General features: G+C 43.9%; 1 protein-coding gene across 1 annotated transcript in view; it reads left to right on the top strand.

Annotated features, from left to right (window-relative positions):
* The first annotated feature begins 300 nt into the window (after nt 1-300).
* STAB2 (stabilin 2) overlaps nt 301-23,193 on the top strand; it is a 170,115-nt gene continuing 147,222 nt past the window's right edge. Inside the window, exons 1-5 of the mRNA XM_066356444.1 lie at nt 301-572; nt 3,932-4,065; nt 5,392-5,507; nt 14,417-14,502; nt 15,336-15,405. Coding sequence (XP_066212541.1) covers nt 495-572; nt 3,932-4,065; nt 5,392-5,507; nt 14,417-14,502; nt 15,336-15,405 — 484 coding nt within the window. The 5' untranslated portion in view covers nt 301-494. The remainder of the gene's footprint in view (nt 573-3,931; nt 4,066-5,391; nt 5,508-14,416; nt 14,503-15,335; nt 15,406-23,193) is intronic.

The raw sequence follows: 23,193 nt of genomic DNA, 5'->3' as shown, positions 1-23,193 counted from the left end.
CACTCCCACAGATACTGCCAGACAGCATGCTTGGAATGAGGCCAAAGGCCTGCCATTTTCCACGGTGTGCTTGTGGAAAAGTGGGTGGGCCTCTGGGTCCAGGAGCAGGCAGGACCAGAGGCAGCATGGGCAGAGCAGTAGCATACCCGTTTTAATATGTGCCAGAGCAGGGGGAGGCGGGAGCTTGTTCTTGGGAGTTTCACAACGCACAAAAATTCCAGATCGTGTCTCTGCCCAGCCCCTTCAGGATATCCTGTCATTTAGCCAGGACCTATATACAGTCGAGAGTGGCCAATGTCCCCACGACCCCTGGATTTGCCATTTTTCCTGTCTAGAGGCTGGTCTCACATATCATCTAGTTCAATCCAGGGAAAGGAGAAAGAAGGATTTAAAAACAGACACTGAAATGAGAAAGAACTCACTGGCAGTTTATCCGACGAAGTTTAAATAGGTAAAGAGTTCTGGTACAGAGAAGGAGCGAATATTTTCTCACTATGCTACAAAATTTAATACTTTTTCTTCTTGGATTGGTGGTACAAAATTTCTGCTCCCCACCGGATGCTACTGAACAGGTAAGATGAGACTTCAGGGTTGGTTGGTTTGGTTTTGTTTTGTTTTTTCATTTAATTTTCAGAATATGTTCAAAACTTTTTTGCTTTCCTATGTTGTCAGGATAGAGAGTAATGCTGGGGCTTCATAAAATAATGGAACAGCTGGTGGAAAATAGGCTCCTAGTGGTGACACACCATCTTTCTGAAGGTGTGCTAACCCGGTGTGCTATTTCAATGCTAAAACGTCATCGTTGGGAATCTCGATTTTAGTGCTAACAGTCCCTGTTCCATTGTGGATTATGGTATCCTGGGGTTTTTTTGCTTGTTTGTTTTAATAGTCTCATCACCTCCCATTGCACCATTCTGAATGTAGATCATAACAATGGCTGTGGAAAGATGTTCTGGGGAATTCCAGGTGGGGTGACATCTGGCTGAGAAATACAGTATTACAAAATGCATTAGGTATTCACTCTCTACCTTCCCAAGTTTCCATAAAAGGTCCCAGGATACTTTTACACCAGCACAACAGTATTTCAAGCAAGCTTCACATGAATTGTCATCAGAGAGCAAGTTCAGTGTCAGATCTGCAACAAGGCCAGCTGGGGGGGGGGGGTCAATCTGAGTGATTTATTTAAAATGCATTTCACAAGGTATGATTTGTGCTCTATTAATAGTAAAACTTAAATGTGATTCTGCCTCTTTGCCAGGCAAATGATCAACACCAATTTAATTTCAGTGGGCTGTATAGTCTAATAATATTTTTTACAGAAACATTGAAAAATAACACAATGGTTACTCACTCTGAGGTTAGGTAGGGATGAGTTTAAACTGTGATTTTATTTGTTTAACAAATAATTCTGAGGATCATTGACTGCTGCTCCTCAGCTAACTAGCTGTTCAACCATGAGCAAGTTACATAGTCTCTTGGAGCTTCAGTTTCTCCCCTGACGTGCTCCACAAACAGCAGTAATTATCATCCTCATCATCACCATCCCTGTCATCATAGTGAGTGATTGCTTTAGTGAACGAAGCAGATGTTGGCTGCTGCTTACAGCTAAGTCTACTTTTCAAGAAGGGCAATGAGCCATTCCATTGGAAAAGGATAATTTGATGGTCAAATGATTTTTGAAAAGAGAACATTAACCCTGACCTACTAAGAAAGAAAAGACAAAATAATGTCACCAGTGTACTTACCCACATGGGAAACCCAAATGTAAAGGAAATTCTGCCTTGGCCCTGGCCGGTTGGCTCAGCAGTAGAGCGTCAGCCTGGCGTGCGGGGGACCCGGGTTCGATTCCCGGCCAGGGCACATGGGAGAAGCGCCCATTTGCTTCTCCACCCCTCCCCCTCTCCTTCCTCTCTGTCTCTCTCTTCCCCTCCCACAGCGAGGCTCCATTGGAGCAAGGATGGCCTGGGCGCTGGGGATGGCTCCTTGACCTCTGCCCCAGGCGCTGGAGTGGCTCTGGTCGCAGCAGAGCGGCCCCCCTGGTGGGCAGAGCGTCGCCCCTGGTGGGCGTGCCAGGTGGATCCCAGTTGGGCGCATGCGGGAGTCTGTCTGACTGTCTCTCCCCGTTTCCAGCTTCAGAAAAATACAAAAAAAAAAAAAAAAGAAAATTCTGCCTTACAAAATACAGCTGTGTTATGACCATTAAAGGGGATTAATTAAAACTATATCTAAGGGTAGTTTTTGTTACTTTCTGTAAAACCATTCCAGTGTTATTTTGGTTCAGAGTGACCGTCAGATGAAAGTTGCCAGGAAAAACAGAGATTTTGTTTTTCCATCCACCACTGCACAGTGCACCGGGAAAAGAAATGGCCGGTCAAGGAATCAGAAGACCTCTAACTTACAGTGTGGCTTGGGCAGGTCCCTGAAACTCTGTGCACCTCAGTTTGCTTCTCTCTAAAACAGGGGTGATGATACTGGCTCTAGTTATCTTTAGAGTGTTCTAGAACAGTTACGATAGTGTCTTTGGAAGTAGTGTAACTGTGAACTGCCCTGTAAATGCCAGGTTTCTTCTTGTACAGCTTTGACAAATCTCAGTAAACTTAGAAGTAGTTATAATGTTCCCATGACCCCTAACCTAGTGCTGGGCCCATGGAATGACCAAAAAGAAAAAAAAAGAGTGAGAGTGGTGGATTTTAAATAAAGAGCGAAGACAACAAAGGTGCTCTACTGGCCAACCACTGAGAAAAGGAAGAGAGATGAGTGTGGTTTTGTGTACGTGGTGATGTTACACAGGGCCTTGAAGGCTTTGAGGTCTGGGACCCAAAGGGAGGGGAGACAATATTCTTATCAGGAGAGGCTACAAGCAAAACACAGAGATGGGAATACAGAAGGGTTGGGAAATTAGCAATTATTGCCTATGATATTCCAATACTGGGCCAGGCAATTGGCACGTGTTACATCACAAAGTTCTCAGTATCCTCGAGACTGGTTGTCAATATATCCCCTTTATAGATGATGGCAAAGAGTAAGGAATTCATGCCAGACTGTACTCTAAGGAAGATACTGAGCTTGATCCCATGCTTAGGTCTTTTGACTCCCAAGATCAGTTTCTCTTCATTGTACAAATCTGCTTCTTTTTAAGTTTGATGGGAAAATAAAAGAAATTTGAAAAATGTGAGGAAATTCACCTGGGAGGATCAGTACCAGCATCATGGGCAATGAGGGATCCTGAAGGCAAGATCAAAGTACCTCTGCATCATTCATTGTAACAGTTCCCTGCTGCTTGATGTCACTTGTTGTTTTTGTGTGCCTGTCTGACCTTCTACAACTCATTCATTCAATCAAAAATATTTATTGAGCACTGCTGTGTGCCAGACACTGTTCCAGGTGCTTCAGACCAAGCAGCAAACAACAAAATAGAGAAATATCACCACCTTCATGGAGCTTACATTCTAGCTAGATTGTAATCAAAAGAATACAAACATCTCTCGAGTAGGAACTGTTTGCTCCATGGCATTTAGCATCCAGACTAGCCTATTCCTATGGAATTAACTCTGAATGGATATCCTTGAGACCGGTCGATCTATGACCTATTGACCTTGAATGACCTGCCTTAACAATTTCTCATTTGAAAAGAGTACTCTGCAATATAGTTCAGATTCCCCATTTGGAGAAGTGAGGTTACCTTACCTTGCTGGACTCCAGACTTTAGATCAGGGATGGCAAACAAGTGGTATAAGCAGCCCTTGCACAGCCATGCCAGACATTACTTGTTGATCCCAACACTCTTTCCAGATAAAATGGGCCTGCCAGCAGTTACTAATCAACCTCATTGCCATCCTTGCCTTTTCATTGACATAAAGTTGAAGGAGAAGATTGACCAAGCAAGGCTCTGATAATGGAACCTGATTTTTCTTTTTTTATGTTTTCACAGACAAAAAGATGTGATCAAAAGTCTCTGCTTGTCATTAGGACTGAGTGCAAATCATGCTCACTCAACTTTGGGATTAAGTGCCCAGATGGTTACACCAAGGTTACCAATGGCTCCATGGGGGTTCGCGACTGCAGGTACTCATTGTGATAAAATAGTTGTTCTCGAGTCTTGAAACCCAAGGGATTGTGAATCAAAATAGAAATCCTCCATCTCAGAAACTACAAAGCATTTCCATGATTTTCTCTTTCTCCAAGCTTACATTGAGCCCAAACTTAAGCAACTCACAGCTAGGACTTTGAGTTTAAAAATAATGTATTGTTATTGATTCACATTTTAATACAAAATTGCACATATTACGTTGCACATAAACATTCTTCTTTTAGTTTGAAAATCTTGGTTTTGTTTCATGTGAAAAGGGGTCTAGACAAGAACATGTTAAAAAGTCTTGGGTCTGACAGTCATATTACTAACTAGCTATGGACCCTGATACGAATTAGAATCCAAAGAAGGGAGATAAATGAATTACAGCTTTGTTGCATTTTATGCGAGTGCTGAAATTCTGAAATTCTCTCCTGATTCAAGGCTAATCCTTGCAAAATTCTGCTCCCCGGCTAATGGATGCAGCCATGCAGCTCAAGTGCAAACGCAATTATTTTTATCCACTTAGTCTACTGATTTAAAAAATTAAGCAGTACTGAATGAGTTTCATTTTGTATTCATGGACAAAAAATTAGTATGATTTCTTGCTTTGCATAAAATGAAATCTTAACACTGTTATATCACACCATTTTAAATTTGTGTTTGCTTAATGTGACTACACTATATTCTAAACCCAAATCATCATATTTAATAGAAGTTTCCCATCATTAACTGGTCTAGAATTAGCAAGCATATAGTTGACCACTCAATTATCAAAGTGGGTGCACATTTGAGGCTAGATTCTTTTAGAAAGTATATCAGAAAGACTTAGGGTTCAAGGTTAAAATCAGACAGCGACTTCAGTGAGAGCTTTGTACTGGTTACTTTTTTTTTTACTACCAAGGTTGGCACTTGGTTATATCCCACCCCATTCTACTCTAAACACACAGGTCCTGTAACCACATAATTCATGATCTTTCTCTTCTTGTATTGGCTGCTAGGACACCCAGTGACAAATCTGAAGTCCACTTCTAGCATATGCTTAGAACCTAGCATCATTATTTTCATCCACTAACTCCCCTTCTAACATCAGTTTAGATATTTCACCCCTATTTTCATTGTGCCCTAATTTTTTTCCATCCACTTCTTACAATTAAAGATAAATCACGGCTACACATTTTTCTACCGAGAAAGTAAAAAGTGTTTGATGTATATATATTTTTTAATATAAGCAACTGTGAAGATTTTTAAAAAGGCAATCTCACTGCCCAGAGTGAACGCATTGCTCTGATTATGGGTAATATCTCTCTTTACCCTTCAAGGTACACCTTTGAGATCAGATCACACTCGCTGTCTCTCCCTGGATGCCGCCACATCTGTAGGACGGACTACCTCCAGCCTCAATGCTGTCCGGGCCACTGGGGCCCAGACTGCTTGGGTAAGTGGCAACCCCTTTTCTAGGACTCGGATACTTACTTATCAATGTCCCATTTAACAGAAAATTGAGAGGAAGGAAACCCGATGAAAGGAGAATGTCAGCATCTTTTTCTAGAAAGTCACACTTCTGTCTTTGTGTAGAAAAATCTCCCTTGCCCTCTCAAGCTTTCTAAAGAGATCTCCTTTCCTCCAGTTAGAGCTCTGCCTTTAAGAGAATTCCTTTTCAGTTCAGCAAAGGGACAGTTGAAGGCTATCTATTTTTACAAAGAAAGGTAACTGACTACAGAGAGGAAATAAGAATGCTGGATTCTTATGACCCTCAGTACAATTTACTGTGAGAAGCAGTTTTACGACACTAACTCAAAGACTGCTTGGCAACCAAAATCATCATTCAAGCTTCTAAAAATTTAAATTTTAAGCTAGAATAGCAAACTCTATAAGGACAAGTTTCCACTCTAAGGAAAACTATTAGCCAAGTCTGAGTCAACAGTTAGACTCCTGTGCTCAAGCATAGCATTTGCTAGCCAAAATTTAACTTCTATCCTAATTATAGATCTTTGCTTTCAAATAGTGACTTCGTCCTTGCTATGACATGCAAATTATGTGAGATCCTTTTTTTTTGTTTGTTTGGAGAGTAAGAAATCAAATGTTTTGCCATTTGTTTCTCATCTTCTAAAATGTAATGAAACCATCTCAAGTGCACACTTAAGGGAAGAGATTAGTTCTTTTAGCTTTGTTGGGTTTTCTTTTTTTTTTTTTTTTTTTTTTTTCTTTTCATTTTTCTGAAGCTGGAAGCAGGGAGAGACAGTCAGACAGATCTCGCATGCGCCCGACCAGGATCCACCCGGTACGCCCACCAGGGGCGACGCTCTGCCCACCAGGGGGCGGTGCTCTGCCCATCCTGGGCATCACCATGTTGCGACCAGAGCCACTCTAGCGCCTGAGGCAGAGGCCACAGAGCCATCCCCAGCGCCCGGGCCATCTTTGCTCCAATGGAGCCTTGGCTGCGGGAGGGGAAGAGAGAGACAGAGAGGAAAGCACGGCGGAGGGGTGGAGAAGCAGATGGGTGCTTCTCCTGTGTGCCCTGGCCAGGAATCGAACCCGGGTCCTCCGCACACTAGGCCGATGCTCTACCGCTGAGCCAACCGGCCAGGGCTTTGTTGGGTTTTCTCTGCTTAAAATAACATAAGCAAATTGTATACAGCTTGAAAAGTACAAAGAAAGGGGGAAAAATAGCAACTTGCATTTGTCACATATAAATATTTTGGCTTATTTTCCTGGTCTTTAATTCCAGATGACTTCTAAATAGTTGAGTCCATATTGTGTGCAGGATGTTGTCTCCAGTTTCTTTTTGTAACTAGTGATTAAACAGCTTCCATTTACTCAACAGTGCTGGTATTAGTTACTAGAGAGGTCTTTGTTCTATATAACCAGATTTAATTCTTTAAAAAATATCTTTTTGAGTTAGACATTTTTTATCTCCATTTTGTGTATGAGGAATCCAATATTTGATGATTATATTTTAAGTGATCGAACAAGTTCACCTTCAGGACCGCTGGCACCAAATTCGCCAGAGAGAGAAGGAGAGGGGGATAGTTAGTATCCTTTCATTTCTTTTTAATTTCTCTTTCAGTGGGTAGCCCCTTCAGCCTTCCCAGTCCATGCCTGGGTAATGGGCTTACCTGGAAAGGTCAAGGTTCAGGGTTTAGGATATCCTGGCCCCTCTCTGTTCACTGTTCTCCTCTCGGTTTTACCCAGCATGTTGGCACAATGTGTTTCTAAGAGTTCATTAGATCAGAATTAAGCAATTGGCCCGGATGTCCAATTTCAAGAACTTTTTTAGTGTCAAATGCAGTCGTATCACAACCCGTTCTTATAGACATTCTGATATGATAAAAATAACTGTTCTACTTACTTTTCTCTTTCTAACCCACAAAAACTAATCTGATGCTAAGTTATTAATCAGACACATCATAGACAAGAAAAGGCTTTGTCCAAGGTACAGGAACAAAAGTCAGCGTGTTCAACATAACAAATGGCAGATCACAGCCAGGAGAGCAAAGGAACTCCGAGCCTGCTACCAACTTTTAGATTTGAGTCTAATTCCATCATTACTGGTTTAGGCAAGTTATTTTATGCCTGTGCCTCAGCCTCCTTAGCTGTCTGTGGAGGTAAAAAAATCCTTCTTTACAAAAATATAGTAGAGACTCTAATATATACATTGATAGAGGTGACAGTACTAGGCAAAGCATATGACACTAAGAAGATACTTAATAAAGGTTTTTTGTATGAATGAATGAATGAATGAGTGAGTGAATCACTGTCAAAGTAGACTTCTGATAATGAAAGACAGATAAAATGACACCCTTTCTCCGAGGCCTTTTTAAGCAGTGGCTAACTTCTCAAATGTAAGCAGGCAAACATGATTCCTAACCTCGCCTGCCGTCACACGGCGCTACGTGCAGATGTGGCAGGGCACCCGCCTGAGATCGGAGGAGTCTTAGAGGACCCCGTGGACAGTCGGGCGTTTCCTTGTGATAAGTCTCAAGGCCATGGCAGCAAAACATGTGAAAACCAAGGCTCGGCCATTCTTTCTGCTGCCCTCTCATTGAGGCAAAAAATATATATAACCCTTTATCTTCCTCTTCCAAACATACTGTCTCAGAAGACTTCCTTCCTTTAGTTCAGGAAAGAGATAAGTCCTCTCCTCAGCTGTATGTTTCACCTCTCACATTTTGTGGTGATAACAAGAAAGATCTGGCCTATCGCTTTCCATTTCCGCAAGGAAAAGGCCATTTCGGAGCTGCTGACAGGCGTCCGTCCTCCTTTTTGAGGAAGTGCAAGCTCTGGAATGACCTTCTTTCTCGGGCCAGAGCAGCACCAACTTCCTCTTTAATGCCCTGAGATATGCATTCCTACTCTCCACCTTTGGGTTACTTTTTACATTATTTTAATAGTGCCTTATTCAAATTAGGAAATTACTCTATGATCCATTCTGAAAACATGGAAAACACAGAAAAGCACAATGAAAAAAAATCACCCATTATCTAAAATGACAGCATAGGTTTTCCCTGGCTCAGTGGTAGAGCATTGACTGGGCATGTGGATGTCCTGGGTTTGATTCCCAGTCATGGCACACAGGAGAAGCAACCATCTGTTCTTCCACCTGTCACCCACCCCTTTTTATCTCTCTCTCTTCCCCTCCCACAGCCATGGCTTGACTGATTCATGCACATTGGCTCCACGTGGAGGATGGCTCCATGGAGCCTCTGCCTCAGGCACTAAAAATAGTTCAGTTGTGAGCATGGCCCCAGATGGGTGGAACATCAACACTAGACAGGGATGCTGGGTGGACCCTGGTCGGGGTGCATGCAGGAATCTGTCTCTCTATCTACCTTCCTCTCACTTGGAAAAGAAAAAAATAAAATAAAATATAAAATGACAGCATAAGGAATCTAGTCACTAATATTATAATCACAATGTACAGTGTCAAATGAGCACTAGACATTGGACTGATCACGTCATAAGTTATATAAATGTCTGATCACTGGGGTGTACACATGAAACTAATATTGTACATCAACTTTAATTGTTGAAAAATAAAAATTATTAAAACATTTATTCTTCAGAAATAATAATGTTTCTGCCAAAGAAAATTAGGCAACCCTAAGAAACCAAATAAAGAAAATAAACATCAGTCAGCTTCCAAAGATGTCCACTGTTAAAATATTGATGAGTTTATAGAATAATAAAAAGTTGTACTTTGGAGGCTCAGCAATCTGGATGTAACAGCTGCTCCACAGTTGATGGGCTCCATTACTCTTGATCTGTTTACTTTACCAGACTAAGGCTGGCTTTACCACCTGCATAATGGAGATAATAATCAGCATGGGTTTTGTTTGTTTGGGAGCTTTTTGTAGAAAAAAAATGTAGCTATTGCTATTAATTGTTGTTATTATTGTTATTAGTATCACCTTTTGCTATTGTTTGTTTGGTATGTAACCATTTTTACACCTACACACTGCCTTTATTTAAAACACCATACTTTTAAGTATACTTTTTGGTAATTTGTCCCTTTCATTTAATTGTGTATCTTAAAATTTTCGCATGCCAATAGAAATGGTTTAGTGACACTTTTTCTAATGACTTCTTAAGAAATGCTTCATTGCATGAATGTTCTATCATTTAGTTCACAAATGCATTATTTTGAACATTTACGTTATTTCCAGTATTCCATTTGTTAAAACTCCAAATAAACATCTTTCTAGCCAAAAATAAAAAAGAAGGCATGCATACTCACTTGAGGAAAACACTATTTCATCCGGACCTAAGAAAGGTGCTTCTGCCCTTATTTAATGTGCTTCTCTCTCGTTAAAACTGGCACTGCTTTACCAGCTCTGCATATGGAAGCCTTTTCTCATTAACTCGAAAACATATATTTAACCTTGAAACTTAACATATTCACACAACCCATTTCTGTTTGAGATAAAATAGACTTTTTTATTTGAACATGCCAGTTCTTTTTGTTCCTCCGCCAGCGTTGACGGGTTTGGGCCACAACCTCCAAGTAAGGGGGAAAGAATGTGGCCAAACAATCTGACTTTTTCAAAGGGAAGTGACCTCAGTTCTCCTGTTTGAGGTCAGTGTCATCGAATTGGGCACATTTATCTTTTGTGTCATGTTATTTGCATTTCCAGACCACTTTTTCTTTCCCGTTGTATGTTCCTTGCCGTTCGCCACACAGGTTGGAAGTAACAGACTGTGCATGTGGAAAGCGCTCTTTTAGCCTTGTCCTTTATGGCTCTGAGTGGCCAATAATGCTTAGTTTACATGAGGAAACTATTTCCCATCGGTTTCCCGGACAGACAGCTTCAGCCAGGACATAGTCTCTGCCTCGCTGGGAGCCAGGCTTTTCAACAAAGCTGGTGTCGTGGAGTGGGTAACTCTAGAGGGCCTTGGGAGATAAAGCTACAGGGAGGTCCTTGGCCTCCTGCTGGCCCGGAAGTTTATTATCTCCCTTTAAAGAAGCAGACAGCTGATGATTTGCTGACAGCTTATAAAGGGTGAGCCTCCTGCACTAGGAAAGTCATAATGCAAGAGACCACCAGAGTGGCAGTGACCAAAGGGAAATGTGATAATAACCTAAAATAGCCTCCTCGCTCCTTGAGCTTCACAATGAGTCAGAAATGTGCCCTTATTGCAAAGTCTGTAATCTCTCTCTCAAGTGTGGTTGCTGAGAATGTCAATTTTACCATCTTTGTTCTTAATGGGAGCCTGAGGTGATAGCAAATGATTTGAGAAGCAGGAAAGAAACACACTTTTGCATAAAAACTTTCACCCCCTTCCTGCCTGGGACAATCAACATTGACTTTTCCAGTTACCCAGTCTTCTCAAACATTAATCTGCAGTAGAATTACTGCAAAGCCTGTGAAAATATAATACAAATCCCTGGGTCTCACACCCAGAAACCCCTCTTCTGTTGGTGTAAAAATCCAAACATGGGATATAATTATAACAGGTTATTATTGATCAACAGGCTGAGTATGAACTAAAATCCAGCCCACTCTTGGCTCACCGAGTTATACAGTCTGGTGTGGGCCTGGTCCACCCCAAGGAAGGGCCACTCTCAACTTCACTTCCATCTTCTTGCCAAGCATAGTGTCTGTGGGGACATGTGGTCAAGTGCGGTGGGGTGGGGAAGCTCTTTCTGATTTGCACAAAGGCTCTCTATGACCTGGTGGATTCACCCATGTCCTGTGAAAAGCAGATGCCAAGACAGGACTAGAGATGCAAGAGGTTAATCGAAAGAAGTGCGTGTAAGGGAAAATGAAAGGGAAGCCAGGAGACGAAGAGGGAGCCATCAGACAAGCACGCGGGTCTGACCCTTGTGAATGAGAGAGGGAGCCCGGGAGGGTTGGACGGAAAGGTCTTAGATCACATGTAGTTCCAGGAAAATTAGGCAAAGTGGATGGGGAGTCCTCCAGCCAGAGTCATCCAACAGGGTATTTCCCCACCTTGCAGGAACAGTTTTTCCCTGATATCCCTGCCAAGCTCAGTCACTGCTAGAAGCAGCCACGAAAACTGTGGCCCCATGAACAGAATGTTGTAGTTCAGAAAAGTATGTTCCCACCATAGAGACCTGAGAGGTGCCTTTCCATGGTTACTATTCCTAGGGAGGGGGGCCTTAAGAGTCTGCCTTTGTGACAGTCCCCACTCCCAGGTATTAGAAACAGGTGGTCCAGTGAATACCCTTAGAGGAGCAGCTGCTTATATTTTTAAGCAGAAAGGCTTGCTCACTCTCCCTTAAGGAAAAGGGATACAATGTCACAATCTTGGGTGCTGGGATAGGGGAAACTCCCCAATTCCTCCTTGATCAGCCTAGAACAGGGGTCGGGAACCTATGGCTCGTGAGGCTGCATATGGCTCACAGACAAATCTTTAATAAAAATAATAATGTTAAAAATATAAAACATTCTCATGTATTACAATCCATTCATTTCCTACTGCTCATGTTCATGGTTGTGGGTGGCTGGAGCCAATTACAGCTGTCCTCCGGGACAACACCAAATTTTTATTGGATAATGCATAAGGTACCCAGGTTGTTGTATGGCTCTCATGGAATTATATTCTAAAATATGTGGTGTTCATGGCTCTCCTAGCCAAAAAGTTTCCCGACCCCTTGCCTAGAATATGCTTATATTCTCAACAGATGACTTTGACCCATTTTCTTCTCTATATGTTATCAGAAGGTATGGGCCATGTGAAAGGGACACTCAGAAGATAGGAAAGTCAAATCTGCCTCAGCAGAGAGCATCATTGCCAGTGGGAAGGGCACAGGCAAGATGTGGAGGGAAGGGCACATCTGGGGCAGTCTGCTGAGGAGTGTGAGATGGGAGAGGAGGGGCTCAACGCACAGAGGAGATGCTCACTGCCTGCTAAAGTGCAAGTGTCTGGAAGGGCAGTTCTGCAAGGGGCACTGATTTCCGAGTCAGAGTGGAGGGGGCTTTGTGACCTTCTGAGCCAGGCCAGGAGGCAGGCTGGGGTCTCTCAGAGAGCCCCTTGCATGCCTAGCCCTAAGTAGTATACAAAGGGAAATAACAAGTGGCAGGCTGTCACCTCTCTATCTTTCTGGTCCTGCCCAGAACTAGGCCTGGTTTTCAAAATACCATCTCAGCCCAAGGAAGGCCTGATATCAAAAGGAGATGGGAGAAGAGCTATTTGATAGTCAGTGATCTCCGGGAACACTCTCTTAGCACACCGTGTCCACCATTGGGAACTCAAGTGCTTCCCCCGGTTTTCAGATGAACTTCAAAGTACTACCTGGTCCCTGCTGGGTGAGGCCCTCTCTCTTCTTCTTCATCCTCACCTCCTGCTGCTCTTTTAAAAATAAAGTCCACAAGCTTCAACAAGGCCTTTCCTGAATAATCTGTCTGTTGCCTTCTGCTGAGACCAGATCTAGGTCAGTTGGGACATTCAGGATGAGGCTGTTTTTGCTAAATGTTGGTAACCTCCAGGAGAGAGAGTGTTGAGAGCTCTGGATCTCTTCCTTCCAACAACCTTTATCCCAGTTTTTAACCAGTATTTATTTGATTGTCTGTGAACCCATGACTCCCTCCCCACTGGAAAGGTAGCATTATGAAAACAGAGACCAGGTCTGTGTGCTCACCTTGTGTATCTAGGACCTTATAGGGTCCTGATTCACACAGGTACCCAGTAATTCATTTCCTGAGCATTGTTACCTGTTACACTGCCAATCTGAAAGAACAGAAGCTGGAGAAGATGGATAGTATCCACTATAAATAATGGCAATGCTATAACTGAATATCAGAGACAGGCATTGACTTCCCAAAGGGAGACAGCTAGCAAAGAGGTGGCCTGGGATTCAAACCCAGAGCATTCTGAGTGCAAAGTCCCAGTTCTCTCATGATGCCCTTTTAAGCATGGCCAACTCCTACAGAGCCCTCAAACCCCCAATTTAAATGATTCCTCCTCAGGGAGGTCTCCTAAACTCTCCAAAGCAGCATCAGTATCTTCCTTCTCTGGTCTCTCTCAAAGCCCTGCCTAGCACACTGACTAAGAGGCCTGGCTTTAGAGGCATGCTAAAAGCCAAGCTAAATTCCCAGCTCTGCAACTTACAAAGTGATTGTGAGTCCTTGGGCAGGTTATGACCTCTCTGAATTTCAGTCTCCTCATCTGCTAACCAGCACCAGTAGCAACCCCTGAGGGTTGCAATAGGAATGATTTAAGTGGACAATTGTCAAGTGGATAGATAGTAAATGCTCCAGAAATGATAGATGAAGTGATGCCTTCCATTATAGCCCCTGACTACATTGTGACTCGCTTGCCTCCTCTATGTAACCCTAGGCAATGCCAGCAGGGTCTTCAATTATTTATTTATTTTTTTGTATTTTTCTGAAGCTGGAAACGGGGAGAGACAGTCAGACAGACTCCCACATGTGCCCGACCGGGATCCACCCGGCACGCCCACCAGGGGCGATGCTCTGCCCACCAGGGGGCGATGCTCTGCCCCTCCGGGGCGTCATTCTGCCACGACCAGAGCCAATCTAGCGCCTGGGGCAGAGGCCAAGGAGCCATCCCCAGCGCCCGGGCCATCTTTGCTCCAATGGAGCCTTGGCTGCGGGAGGGGAAGAGAGAGGCAGAGAGGAAGGAGAGGGGGAATGGAGAAGCAAATGGGCACTTCTCCTATGTGCCCTGGCCGGGAATCGAACCCGGGTCCCCCGCACACCAGGTCGACGCTCTACCGCTGAGCCAACCGGCCAGGGCCTCTTCAATTATTTTGTATCCCTGGAAACTAGCACACTACCTGGCACATAGTTGGTGCTGAATGCATCCTTGTAGAACGTTCATGTGCCATTAAGAATGAATGAATCTGAGCCCTTTGATTCCTAGAGTGCCCCGGAGGAGCGAGGTCTCCCTGCAGTGGCAGGGGCAGCTGTGCCGAAGGCATTGAAGGAAACGGAAGCTGCTCATGCCAAGTAAGTTCAGAAATGTGTTCTTCTCCCTGACTCTGCTCCCTCTCCTTACCTCTTGTCCCTTTGTAAATGCACACACACACACTAGATGAAGTCCCTAAAAAGTAGTGATATCAGTATAAAGAGTAGCAATGCTGCAACAAAACGACTTCTCAGAGGCTGGTGGTCTTTCAGTGAGTCAGTTAACTGCTCAGCCTTAACTGTACCCATCTGTAAAATGGGTTTGATAATAATTCTTATATGATTACATTTATTGAAAAGTGAAAAGAGATTATATATGTGAAAATACTTTGTGAAACTGTCTAGGGCTATAGAAATTGTTGTTAGTGATAATAATCACCATGACCAGTTGGCTGCTCTCAGTGAGATCCAAGCACCCACTGGGTTGGCCAACTGAAGAATTTCTCTATTATCCCATGGAAGTGACTTTTTGCAAGTTTCAAATGTTTTGTTAAAATACAAAGAAATTCTTCGACTGAGTTCAACAGTCTTCAGAAATGCAAGGTTGAAAGAGTTTTAATTTCATCCTTGGGTGCAATTATATTGTGGCTGCTAGGACTTGCTCTCTGTGTATACCTTGGACTTGACAGAGCAGCTTTCTTCTGAAGAGCTCCGGACTCACAGTAAAACAAAATGATGTAGGGATTAAGGTACACATTATAACACCAAAACAGCAAAGAATAAAGGAAAAAATAAAGAGAGCTTCAGGATAGGTTCAGCGGGAAGGTGTATTTGAGAAGCAACCACTGGCCAGACCATCAGGGAGAAATTTGTGGGCTTCCTAGGTAATGCTGATCACTTAGGGTCTCATGTCATCCACCGGGGGTGTTTTGCAGGAAGGGTTTGGTGGAACAGCCTGTGAAACCTGTGCTGATGACAACTTATTTGGACCCAGCTGTGCAGGAGGTATGTCTGATTTTTGTGTAATCCAGTACATTTGGAAAGATTGAAAGTCAAGCATGGATTATATAGCTAAAGACCCCAGAAAGACTGGTCTGTGGAGGAAAAACATGTAACAGTTATGTAAAACCACATTTACAAAGGCAAAACAAAGAGTTGACAACAAATCTGATAAAATGTAGTTTTTGAAAAAAGAGACAGTGTTTTCTTTGATTTTCAGCACTTGCAGTCAGCTACTCAACAGTAATGCTTTCTGGCAAATTTGGGGGTGTCCAATTCCATCCCTTCAGACCCCAGGGTCCAACATCCCCTGTTTTTTGTCTGTCCAGCTTCCCCCTGAGATCTTACCAGACCCTGGTCTCAGCATTGATCTTCTCCCCAAGGGCCTTTACTTCTACCATAGTCCCATCACATTCTAATCTCTCCCTTCCTTGTGGAAATTCACGAGCAATTACACCAGGTGATCAGAGATTGTTGGCTTCATTTTGCAGGTTAAACAAACAAACCTAACACTGGGGTCTCTAGTTTTGGCTCCCCTTCCCCTCAGAAGTAGGCCCTGGAACAGGACTCCAGTAGAAATAGCATATTTGGGAGGTGACCTCGGAGCACTCAGAAGGGGTCATCGAGGGAAATAGAGGGCATGCTGTCAAGGCGGAAGCCAGTGTGAGGACCAGGGCCGGATGCCCTGGAGACCTCTGGAGTCAGCGTCAAACACTCACTTTGGAGTTATCTCACCTGAGGAGAAAGGTAATCGCAGTGAGAAAGGCAAAATAAAGGACCCCCTCCCTGCAAAAAAAAAAAATTGTCCACATCCTCATCCCTTGGATTTGAGAGTATACCACCTTACAAAGCAAGGGGGGATTAAGGTAGCAGATGGAGTTGAGTTTGCTAATCAGCTGACCTTGAGAAAGGGAGAGTATCCTGGTTTGGCCTCATCACAAGGGGAACAGACAGGAGGGAAGCAGAGGAAGAAGACGCAGTGTTGAGTGATGAGACGTGACGAAAGACTTCACCAGCTTCTGCTGGCTTTGCTTATGGAAGCAGGCCAGGAGCCAAGCAATGCAGGCAGCCTCTAAGCTGGAAGAAGCAAGCAAACATTTTATTACTTTTCAGAAAAGAACATGTGCCTTCCATCTTGGTTTTAGCATAGTAATTTTGGATTTCTGACTTCCAGAAATGTACGACAATGCATCTGTGTTGTTTTAAAACACTAGGTTTGGGGTAATTGGTTGTGGCTGCAATAGGAAATGAATGCATGCAGTCCTGGCGGGGGAGTTGTTCACTCCCTGGCACCTCGAGCCCCCAGTGAGTGTTCCGGTGGAGCTGCCCTCCTAGGAAGCATTCGCGGGGTCTGGAATGCGCTGGGATGCACAGAATTGGTAAGGTGGAGAATGTGGTCATGGTAGGGACGGTGTTCACCACATCCATAGTAACCCAAAAAAGACATACTGGGTGACCTTTCTCCTTCACCACCTTGGTTCTGGCTTTTATAGGAAAATCAAATTCAGTAAATACTGCATTGATTCAAATTTTCTTGAAGAAAACACACACACACACACACACACACACACACACACACACATCGCCCCCTTACCCGTGTGCACACTCTGTGATAAGTTTTATCTGCAACAGATAATCTTGTTGTAATCATCCATAGGCTCTTTGAAGGCAGATACTGCTATACCTCCACAGTGCTGCCTGCACGTAGACACTCGTCCCACTTTTGTTGGCTGGGTGAATAAGTGAACGAGTGAGTGAGTGAGTGTGCAAGTGATCTAATTTGCTCCAGCCACATTGTCCTGACTCAGAACCGTGTTCTGAGAGGCAGCAGGTAGAGCTCTGGCTTTAGACTCAGACTAAGTTTCAGTCTCAAGGCTGCTCATTGTGGAAACTCAAGTTTACAAGCACATTTTATGTCTGAGTCTTCATCTGTAAAGACAGAAATAATATTGTCTTCTTTAGGATTATTATGAGGATTTAATGAGATAATCAGTGCACGATAAATGTTAGCAATTGTTATTATTACCTATTACTCCCTAGTGGCCCCCAATCTTAGGACTTTCTTCATCCACCACTCCATAAAAGATTATTTTATGAGTGTTAGCAAAAGCAAATTAAAAACATAGGTTGATAGTCTGTGTATTTTTAAGATTATACATTATACTAAAGTACAGTAAACTAAAATATAATCAATCAACTATTTAGAACTAACAGTTTTCCTAAATTGGCCCTTCCCTACCATAATACCAGAATTTCAATCACATATTTTAAACAAATATTATAATAGGAGGAAAGAAGACAGTCTCTGGCATTGCTTATTTCCGAGAAGGCCGAGTCACTGCTTTGGGATGAGCCTTTAAAAGGAAGATTAGTCTAGATCAGGGGTCCCCAAATTACGGCCCGTGGGCCGCATGCAGCCCCCTGAGGCCATTTATCCGGCCCCCACCACACTTCCGGAAGGGGCACCCTTTTCATTGGTGGTCAGTGAGAAGAGCATAGTTCCCCTTGAAATACTGGTCAGTTTGTTGATTTACCAATAAATTTACTTGTTCTTTATTTTAAATATTGTATTTGTTCTCGTTTTGGTTTTTTACTTTAAAATAAGATATGTGTAGTGTGCATAGGGATTTGTTCATAGTTTTTTTTATAGTCCGGCCCTCCAACGATCTAAGGGGCATTGAACTGGCCCCCTGTGTAAAAATTTGGGGACCCCTGGTCTAGATTGCCTCCAAGAAACTGATGTTGGTTGCCTGTGATCAGAGGTAGATATATGTGGAGCTTCCAGACATTTCTAAATAAAATGATGTTTCCTCACACTTATTTGTGCTGTGGAGAAAGGACAAATGAGAGGGGAAAAGCTGCTCTGTGACCTGGGGCAAGCTATTTAACCTCTCTAAGCCTCCCTCAACTATAAAATGGGACTACTAACTGCCTCACAGGGCTGACAATGTAGCAAAGCTCTTAGCACCAGCAACAGGCACTTAGTCAATGGAAGCAAGTAATAAGCAAAGACAAAAGCAATCCAACCTGAAGGTGAATATTTCTTCACCTATAAATGAATTAATGAATGGCTGAGAGATGGCTGGTCATGTCTCATTGGCAAGAATAGGGGAACTTGCAAACCTTTTCAGCCAGGCATCCACTGGGTGCCAGTGTTGTTTCATCCAATGGGACGATGGCCCTCGGAGGTGGCCGCTCTGCCTGTAAGTAGGACAGCTCTATTAGCTGCGGTTTATTTTTAACACTGGCTCTAACCTGCTGCTGGAGCACTCTCCCACCCAAGTGCTGATTAATTTAGACATGATTTAGAACTGCATCAGCCAAGGGTTTTCATCCCTGCTGCCAGGGCCCTAGCCCACTCCATGCCTCACTCCTGGTCAGGGCAGAATGCAAAGCCCACTCTCTCTGACCTGACCTCCAAATCAGCCCCACAGTCATGTCTTGTTAATAGCAGTCGGCATTTGCTGAGCACCTGCTGTGTGCTGGGCAGTGTGGGAAGAGGCTTGGCATGCATGATATCTTTGGATCCTCACAGCAACTCTGCAAGCTGGGGTCTTCATTTTATGGATGAAGAAGCAGAGAGGTTTTTTTAAGGTCACTCAACTATTCCATGGACAGAGGCAGGATTTGACCCAAATGTCTGAATCCCGAGCCTGGGTGCCCAAGCTCTGCACCATTCTGCCCCTGGCAAGCATGCCCATTAGACCCCTGACAGGTGATAGGGATCCAATAAACAAAGAGATAATTAGACCCCCAACCCCAAGGAGCTGCACACTCAGTGAGAATTATAGCCCAGCATACACAGCATCACAGGATGCTACGAAAACACAGGAGAGGGAGCAGCTCATCTGCCAAGGGGCCCAGCACAGGGGTGGTGTGCATGGTCCCTCTGACCCAAACGGTCATGCCTTCGACCGCTTGAAAGTTACACACCCCACATCCTGAGGGTCTCTAGAGATTTGCAACAAACATCAAGGGCTCTTTAAATGACAGCTGGGAATCCCCCTGCCACTCATTTCTCCTTCTCAAGGACACCTTTTTGGCAGCAGCTGGCAGCTCTGCAATGCTCCCAAAAGCTGTGCCAAGTCAGTTAATCCAATACAGAGGCTGCACTAGAAGACAGGACACAGGGAGACGCTCATGCCAGATTCTCGGGCTCACACCACACAGATCACGGGGAAGCTTGGTGACAAGGACAGCTCTTACAGTGAGCTGGGAATTGGGAGCAGGGGCTGAGTCACATTCAACTCCCCCTTTCTGGCCCCTTGCCCTCTTCCATGGACCACATGACAACACTCAGGTCATTGTATCTCTTAGAGTCTGGCTTCTGTACTACACTGTGAGCTCCTTGACTTTAGATATTGTGAATTATTCATATTTGTATGCCTTGAGCCTAGTATAGTGTCTTCCACTAGGTAGGAGCTGGATAGATATTTTTTAATTGAATTGAATTGAGTTGAGTCTTCCCTGCTGAGCTCGTGGTGTCCCTGTCCCCTCACTGCAGCTATCTCTGTAACCACTTTCACTTCCCTCCGGGATTCATCTGTCCCAAAGCTACAGCCATAGGTGGGTGTCAAAGCGCTTTGCTAAACTAGAAATTAGTTTTTGAAGGAAAAATGACAAATACAAATCTGATTTAATTCTTTACTCATGTGAATGGGTTCTTGAGCTCGTCAACTCTCATTTATCTGTAATACAGGGTTAATGATCCCCACCTCACAGGGTGCTGTTAGCATTAAATGAAATAATGCACATAAAGCATGTGGCAAAATGCTTGGTAGATAGTAAGTGCTCAATAAAAGGAGTGTAGAGCCAGTTCTAGGGTGAGAAAAATGAGAAACATGCCTTGGGTGCAGATTTTAAGCAGGCATCAAAACCTCAATGATCAAGATAAACCATTTCATTAGTTATCTAGGGCTGCTGTAACAAAGTACAAAACTGTGGCTTAAAAAACAGGAATGGGCCTTGGCAGGTTGGCCCAGTGGACATCAACCCAGAGTGTGGATGTCCCAGGTTCAATTCCTGGTCAGGGCACATAGATGTTCCCATGTGCTTCTCCACCCCTCTCCCGCTCTCTCTCTTCTCTTCCCCTCCTGCAGCCAAGGCTCTATTAGGACAAGTTGGCCCCAGGCACTGAGGATGGCTCCGTGACCTCCCTCTCAGGCACTAGAATGGCTCCAGTTGCAACAGAGCAAAGACCCCAGATGGGCACAGCATCATCCCCTAGTGGGCATGCCAAGTGGATTCTGGTCAGGAAACATGCCCGAGTTTGTCTCTGCCTCCCCTCCTCTCACTAAAAATAAAAAATTTAAATTAAAAAAAAATCAGGAATTTAATCTTTCAGTACTAGAAACTAGAAACCCCAAAACAACATGTCAGCCAGACCAGGCTCCTTTCAAAGCCTCCAAGAGAAGATCTTTCCTGGCTGCTTCCAGCTTCTGGTGGCCCCAAGCTTTTTTGGCTTGTGGCAGCATTATTCCAGTCACTGCTTCTGTCTTCACTTGGCCTTCTCCTCATCCGTCTGTGTCCTCCCTAGTCTTATAAGAATGCCAGTCATGCTGAAAGAAAGCCATTCCATTCTAGTATGATCTCAACTAATTACTTCTGCAATGACTCTGTACCCTGCCTCACTCTCCTCACCCTATTCCTGAATCTGTAGGATGCTGTCTCAATTGAAATGTTAGTTGCACAATGTTTGGTACAGTTATAAGTCACTGTAAAAGATACTATGGGGAAGCGCAGGCAGGGGAAAGGTCTTCCAAGGAATCCCAGTCTAACAGGGGAGAAAGATATACAGACAGTGACAGGAAAAAGCAGCCCAGCCCAGACAGCTGTTGGCCGATGGCCTACCTCATTGTTCCCAGCTAAGCTATGGTGTTGTCCTGCTGAGCATAAACAAGTTCACAGAACATCACCATCGAGATTCACTATATCCATGGGAAACAAGACAGTAACTAGGCCACTGCATAACCATTTCTGAACAGAGAAATAAATAGTGATGAGGGGCAGCCATGGACATCATCTAGCTGCTGCCTCTCTTGGCAACACGAGTGGCTACTACTTCTTCTCCAGTGACTACCCGCCCTTGCTGCTGGCTTTGTTTGACCACTAGTGTGTTCCTGGTGGCCTTTGGCCTGTTGGAATAAACAAAGTTAATAGTTGCAGTAGGATGTGATCGTGGACACAGTACAAAGGAAGTGCTGCTGGTCCCAGAGCACAGATTCTGCTGTGATGGCACCACAGACACAGGGCGGGGAGGGGGGGCTTTGGATGCCCTGGAGGATGAGGAGGAGATCCACTGACATGTGGGAGGGAGCACAGCAGAGGCAAAAGCAGGGAGGTGTGACAGCACAGAATACAGGTCCTGCTTCTTGACCCTGGTTGGTTTCCCTGGGCCAACCCAAGCCATCTCTTCCCTGACAACTCCCACTGCCATTGACCTATCATGCCATAGTACTTATCATACTGCATTGTGACAGGCTGCTTTCTTCTGCCCTTAGACTGTGAGCTCTTTGATGGCAGGGTCTTTGGGTTATTAATCTTGAGTGCAGCACTCTGAACATAGATGTTGATTACATATTTTTAGGAAGGAAGGTCAACTATTCAGTCATCCCAGGTGCTAAGAGCCTAAGATGTCTAAAATAAAGTGACAGAAGATGACAATGAAAAATTTAAGAGGTTGGAGTTGGACTGGAGAGCGTCTTGTTTACCAGTGGAATTTAGATTTCATTTGGTTAGCAATTGGGAGTCACTGAGATATTTTGGAGAGACTCATCATGACACCATTACTGATCAAATAAAATGGATGGGATGGAGAGGTGAGAAATGGGACAGCGAATTCAGTTAAAATTCTACTGCCATAGTCCAGGCAGAATATGGTGAGGACCTGAACAGGATCAGTCCCGGTAGAGATGTACAGCAGGAATCGAGGGGAGACACATAAATAGTACAAAGGGTTTGATGGCTTATTAGATGTTTAGAATATTTTAACCTTATTCATCTTTGCTTTTCTGGTGTTTGGTTAGATTTCGAAGCAGTTATGTCTTCTTCATTATGTTTCACATGAGTTAATATTAAGTTGGCTCACATGCACTAAACATATGCATGGTAGGCAGAACAGTGGCCCCCCAGAGATGGCCGTGTCCTAATCCTTGGAATTGGTGACTCTGTTAGGTTACATGGCAAAGGAGAATTAAGGTTGCAGGTGGAATTAAGGTTGCTAATTAGTTGATTTAAGCTAGGGATACTGTCCTGGATTATCCAGGTGGGTCCAATGTAATCACAAGGGTCCTTGTAAGTGGAAGAGGGAGGCTGAGGACAGAGGACCAATAGAGATGGCAGCATGAGGAGGACTTGGTCGGACATGGCGAGCTTTGAAAATGGATAAAGGAGCCATGAGTCAAAGAATGCAGGTGGCCTCCAGAAGCTGGGAAAGGCAGGAGGATAGACCCTCCCCTGGGGTATATAGAATAAACACAGGCTGTTTGTACCTTGATTTTAGCCCAGTGAGACACATTTCAGACTCTGACCCCGTAGTTATAAGAAAATCAATTTGTGTTGTTTGAAGCCACTAAGCTTGTGGTAATTTATTATAGCAGCAAAGGAAGGAAACTAATATAAATATCCTTCACAGAGAGCTGGGTTTAGGATGCTGATGGCCCAGCCAGATAGTAAATCTGGCTGCAAATGAGCCACAAACTAGGTGTTCAAGAGTATTTATTTCAAATGCCCTTCATTTCTCATTCCTGAAATGATCTGTCTCTGAGCTGAAAAGTCACCTATTTCAAGGTATAA

Source organism: Saccopteryx leptura, chromosome 1, assembly GCF_036850995.1.
Source record: "Saccopteryx leptura isolate mSacLep1 chromosome 1, mSacLep1_pri_phased_curated, whole genome shotgun sequence".
NCBI classification, from domain to species: Eukaryota; Metazoa; Chordata; class Mammalia; order Chiroptera; family Emballonuridae; genus Saccopteryx; species Saccopteryx leptura.
This window is presented reverse-complemented; position numbering and strand designations above follow the sequence as displayed.